The 6,201-nt window shown below is 33.8% G+C and overlaps 1 protein-coding gene across 1 annotated transcript in view; it reads left to right on the top strand.

The window, feature by feature from the left end:
* LOC107674502 (inactive N-acetylated-alpha-linked acidic dipeptidase-like protein 2) overlaps positions 1-4,525 on the top strand; it is a 73,830-nt gene extending 69,305 nt beyond the window's left edge. Inside the window, exon 6 of the mRNA XM_016468489.1 lies at positions 4,339-4,525. Within this exon, the coding sequence (XP_016323975.1) occupies positions 4,339-4,525 (187 nt within the window). The remainder of the gene's footprint in view (positions 1-4,338) is intronic.
* Positions 4,526-6,201: the final 1,676 nt, after the last annotated feature.

Raw genomic sequence — 6,201 nt, 5'->3', positions numbered from 1 at the left:
AGGTCACGACGAGGCGTTCCCCATAGCGACCCCTAGAGGACGCAGTTCGAAGTTCCCATGAAAGGGAACTTGTTTTGCTATATGTGTGCGCTGTCAGAGAGGCGCGAGTACGTGAAGACGGTGCTCACAGAGCGCGGGAGTATTGGAGTCATTTTGACCGGTTAAATACACACACTTGTTTATGTCAAAATACCCGTCTTTGAAAGTATCCTCATAAACACAGTAATTTAGGTGTTAAGTGAAAGCAAACAGCTGAGAAAGAAAACGCATGTGTAACAATACATTGGTTCCGGACCGGGCAGCTCTTAAAGGTGGGGTAAGCGATTTCTGGCAGCCAATGTTGACATTTGAAAACCAATGTTACACCGTGTCTACACCGGACGCAAGCGGTGCGGCGCGACAAAATACTATAGAACTCATTATAATCAGTGATGCTGTCTACACCATAGATATATATACATATATATGGTCTACACTGGATGCGGGCCGGCACGACACGACACGACAAAATCCCCGACAGAAAACTGCTGCTGCATTCTATTTATGACGTATTGACGCACATTTCAAATGATTTTCAACGGTCACTGTATCACGTCCAGTGTAGACATGGTGTTATTCACCTATCTAGAAGAAACAAAGTAACCTCGGCATCCGATCGCAGGCCTTCCGCTCCGAGTTCTCTCCAGTGCTGGAAAGCTGATCTGATATTTACACGGGTCCTACTTCTTGCATTATTGCCTTGAGCCTTCTTTTGTTCCGCAGACATTTTCCTCTTTTGTTTTTTATCCGCCATCTCCATCTTTCTGTCGCTCGGCTCGGCTAATGTCTGTCCTGTGCTGTGAACTGAACGCTCTCTCCTCCACATCATGAGTAGACACGCCCCTTACTGCTGATTGGCTACAAGATTGTTTTGCTACTCGGCCCGAATCAGTTTTCTAAAGCGTTTTTGAAAAATCGCTTACCCCACCTTTAAAGTGACTAATATACAGTACTAAAGCTCTTATAGTCTAATATTCCTGCTGTCTGTCATTCATGTTAATCAGACAACAAAACAGAGAAAAGCTCTCACAGCTCTCGACTAAATCACTTTTGTAAATTGAATAAGAAGAAATATATATTTAATTGACAGTGAAGAATATGCAGGGTTTTTATACATTTGATTACTTTATACACTGTATGTATAATTTCTTATTTATTTGTTCTACTGTAGTTTTTTGTCCTTTTGCCTGTAATTAGTTTATTATTCTTATATAATCGCTGATTGTTTACTTGTCTTCAGTGAGCTTGTTTTTTTTAAATATATATATATATATTTTTTTTTTTTTAATGTAATGTTTTATGATACTTAACTGCGTTTATATAGTTTATACTATAGTTTATGGAACTATACACTATATAACTTTACACTATAGAACTAGAGTTTATAACGTTTATTTATAACTTTAGTATAATAAATCCATTTAGCTGAATATTTGAGTGCTTTTTGACTCAAGTTGGACTTGAGTACATTTTTATTTATACAGGTGTACAGTCATGAAAGTGTACTCTCTTTGTACCTTTAAATTGCCTTTTATTTCATTAGTATTATCTGCAAGTACAGTTATGTATACTGTACAATTCAAATAATAGACATTTTCTTTAGAATAATGAATGTACAGATACAGTGTGTACTTTAACAAAAATATGAGAAAAAATATACATTTGTCCTTATAAAAAAAAAATAGAAAGACAGTGGAAAAAAGCAAAAAAAGAGAAAAGAAAAAAGAAAAGAAAAGTGAGGAGTGAATCAGTCAAAATGTCCTTTGGTAATCAACATTCAACAAATGCTGTCAGTTGAGCTTAACTTGTATTGAACCCGGAACGTTCCTTTAAGAATGATGGAGAGCCACTTTCTGGGTGATATGACTCACAGGCCGAACAAAAAAAGGATAACCATTTCCTTTGGGAATGAAGAGAGGGTGTTTGAGATGTGGACATTTCAGTCCTTCATTTCAAATAAATCACAACGATGAAATGCTCTGAGGCCTTTCACTGTACTGTCTTTTTAAAGCTTCATAATTCTGTTAAAATGTTAACAAACAGTAAGCAAACACATTTATACCAGGTCCAAATGTATATAAGAAGAAATATATATTTAATTGACAGTGAAGAATATGCAGGGTTTTTATACATTTGATTACTTTATACACTGTATGTATAATTTCTTATTTATTTGTTCTACTGTAGTTTTTTGTCCTTTTGCCTGTAATTAGTTTATTATTCTTATATAATCGCTGATTGTTTACTTGTCTTCAGTGAGCTTGTTTTTTTTAAATATATATATATATATTTTTTTTTTTTTAATGTAATGTTTTATGATACTTAACTGCGTTTATATAGTTTATACTATAGTTTATGGAACTATACACTATATAACTTTACACTATAGAACTAGAGTTTATAACGTTTATTTATAACTTTAGTATAATAAATCCATTTAGCTGAATATTTGAGTGCTTTTTGACTCAAGTTGGACTTGAGTACATTTTTATTTATACAGGTGTACAGTCATGAAAGTGTACTCTCTTTGTACCTTTAAATTGCCTTTTATTTCATTAGTATTATCTGCAAGTACAGTTATGTATACTGTACAATTCAAATAATAGACATTTTCTTTAGAATAATGAATGTACAGATACAGTGTGTACTTTAACAAAAATATGAGAAAAAATATACATTTGTCCTTATAAAAAAAAAATAGAAAGACAGTGGAAAAAAGCAAAAAAAGAGAAAAGAAAAAAGAAAAGAAAAGTGAGGAGTGAATCAGTCAAAATGTCCTTTGGTAATCAACATTCAACAAATGCTGTCAGTTGAGCTTAACTTGTATTGAACCCGGAACGTTCCTTTAAGAATGATGGAGAGCCACTTTCTGGGTGATATGACTCACAGGCCGAACAAAAAAAGGATAACCATTTCCTTTGGGAATGAAGAGAGGGTGTTTGAGATGTGGACATTTCAGTCCTTCATTTCAAATAAATCACAACGATGAAATGCTCTGAGGCCTTTCACTGTACTGTCTTTTTAAAGCTTCATAATTCTGTTAAAATGTTAACAAACAGTAAGCAAACACATTTATACCAGGTCCAAATGTATCTCTGGCTTGGTGATAGGAGAACAAGCTCTGTTCTCATGTGATTTATGCCTTCCTTTTAGCAAGATAGTTCATTATAACGTTCTCATATAAACTTTGGTTTTTGAAGGTGACAGGCTTATTCTCAACTTAACACGATCTGTTTACAGTTAAAGAATTTAAAATGGCCCAAAGTCTGTTGATATTGTCATGCAGGAGTTCGGGTGATATCTCTGCAGATTACAGTTGAAAAAGAGTGGTTGTTCCAAGGTTGTTTTAAGATACATTGGTATTGATTTTGTGATGTATTTATGCTCTATGTTATATGTGAACATGTGCTTGTTGGTACAGTAGATGACATATAAGTAAATTATGCCTTTTCCTCTTACTGAAGTACCTGAATGCCTGATGCAAGGCACATGCAGCATATCCTAAATCTACCTTATTTTAGCCGTAAAGCACAGCTAGAGCAGATTAGGTAACTAGACAGAATACAGTCCGGAGTACTAGTCTAAAAGAACCAAAAATTATTCAACTTTGGTTGTCTCCAAAAATTACATTGCTAAACAGAAGAGCTTGTTAAAGCAGCATTTCTCAAAGTAGGGGTTTTGTTATTTGTTATTAATTTATATATCCATTTTTTTATAATGTTATAATGTTATTATTTGAATTCATTTATTTTTGTACCGCTATTAGTATTTTTTTATTTATTTACTATTAATGTTGATAATGTTTTTTGCTTTTATTTTAATTCATTATTTTTAATCTTTTATTCAAAATTATAAATGTATTAATATTTATTAAAAATGTTGTTTTATGTTTTATTAGAAATGCCTATTGTTTCAGTGTATTTAAATAATTGTATTATTTCTATGTTTGTGGTTTATTTTATTTTATTTTTACTTATTTGTTATTAATTGTATTTATTCATTTAATTTATTAATGTTTATTACAATTTATTACATTTCTGTATTGGTGTTAATGTTTTTTACATTTATTATTTTAATTTTTTACTGTTAATTTTATATTTATGAATGTTATTACTAATGTTATTATTTGAATTTATTTAATTTTGTATTTTTACTATTGTTTTTTGTGGTTTATTTTTAATGTATTATTTCTTTATCTCTTATTCATTTTATTAATCATGTTACTTAAATTTATTTCATTAATTATAACTTTGTGTTCCATTTGAATACCCCGCTTTCTTTTATTTCGGTTTCTCACAGGAACATTCTCTATTGCTTGAGCAGACAAACTCCATGCTTCTCTATCCTGAAGAATGCCCTGGAGGTCCCCTGGCACAACAGCGTCAACCAGTCCCTGACTCTGGTTTCCAGCGCCATCAGTTCAGCTGACAAACTCGTACAAAGTGGACTCGACCTGTTTGAGAATGAAAATGACATCCCGAAGTGACATCTGGAAAGAGACCACACCTCATGATGTCAAAATACGACACAAATCCTGAGATCTTCTGGTCAACACAGAAGTTTCAAAGGGAGAAATAGAGGGTATCATTATTAAGTGCACTATTAACCTGAGGTTCACCAGAGGAATTTCTTCAGGCCAATACTAAGTTATTGTTTTTGTTCCTTTAATGACGTTCAAAAATGGTTCTAGAAAGATTAATGAGAAAAGAGTCAGGGAGCTCTCAGGGTCGATACTTTTTGTTCTGGCGAAAAACACCAGCAGGTTTATCACTTACATTTCCAGTCACATAAACCCAAGAGGACGAATGGAAGTCGGGACTCAAAACAGGTTCATTTATTGAAGCAACATGACGTTTGAAACGTTTCAAAATATTTTTTGAATATATTTTATTTGCTTAGTAATACTAAAGACTAGTCCACCATTTACAGTGAAGCAGTGACCTTTGAAAAAGGAGAAATGCTGTGACTCAAAAACAACATGGAGTCAGACTTCATAATGCAAAGCGTTCTAGTACTGTAGATGTCTGACTGAAAAGAGAAAGCTGAAAGGAAGCACCAGCAGTATGTGCTACTGTGACAGTCTCTCAGGGGTATTAGTTTCAGAATCTTTAGAAAAATAGGAATGGAACGAAACGTTTGTTCCAAAACACTTTTTTTTTCTTTTTTGTACAGATAAACCAATTAAAGTTTAACTAAGACAGGTCAAGTCAACAAAAGAATTCAGGGTAATGATGGTTCTGATTTTAGAAAAAATGTTCAGGCAATACAGTAGTTTGTAAAGTACTAATAGTTTTGTGAGTGAAAGTGGTCATAGATCCGAGTTAGCATTTTAGTTTTTAGTTAAATAAATTCATAAAATCAAGGCGAACAGAGGCAAGTCTTTAAGAGGTGTGAGTTGAGTTTGCAATTTGATTGGGTGACATTCCACCAATGAGGAGCCAGGATGGCAAATATATAAGCTAGACAAACAGTGCAGGGGTATGATGTCATAATGGAGTGTGTCATCTTAATGTCACATCATGTTAACATTTTTTGTATTCTGGCGGTCAGTGTATTTGTTCTCAGCATTTGCACTAATGTAGTTGTTTCTCTGTTAACTATTTGGGGGAAATTAAGGGTTTTGAGAGCAACTAATAATTTCCCTTTTACTTTACATACTTCACTTGCCTTTTAAAGGGGTCATATGATGCAATTTCAAGTTTTCCTTTCTCTTTGGAGTGTTACAAGCTCTTGGTGCATAAATAAGATCTGTAATGTTGCAAAGACTAAAGTCTCAAATCCAAAGAGATATTCTTTATAAAAGTTAAGAGTCAACCATGCCTACCTAAAACGGCTCGTTCTAACACGCCCCCACATGTCTACGTCAGTATGTGGAAATATTAGCATAATGCCGCCCAAATGTGCATGCAAAGAAAGAAGGCGTGGTTTCAGGAACAGCAGTAGTGTTGATGCAGCCATGTCAGTGAGACGCTGTGTTTCAGTGTGAAAGCAAAAGCACTTTATTTGGCCTTCCGGAAGTAGATGCAATTAGGAATCATTGGTTAAGATTTATTTACAACAGAACAGCACAACCCAGATGTTCGAATTTGTGCAACACATTTTATGGACGACAGTTTTTTTAACCTAGAAGAGCACAAGGCTGGCTGTGCACAAAGGCTATTT

The sequence above is a fragment of the Sinocyclocheilus anshuiensis genome, unplaced genomic scaffold (genome assembly GCF_001515605.1).
Source record: "Sinocyclocheilus anshuiensis isolate Anshui unplaced genomic scaffold, SAMN03320099.WGS_v1.1 scaffold572, whole genome shotgun sequence".
Lineage (NCBI taxonomy): Eukaryota > Metazoa > Chordata > Actinopteri > Cypriniformes > Cyprinidae > Sinocyclocheilus > Sinocyclocheilus anshuiensis.
The sequence above is the reverse complement of the archived record's forward strand: the minus strand, read 5'-3'. Positions and strand labels throughout refer to the sequence as shown.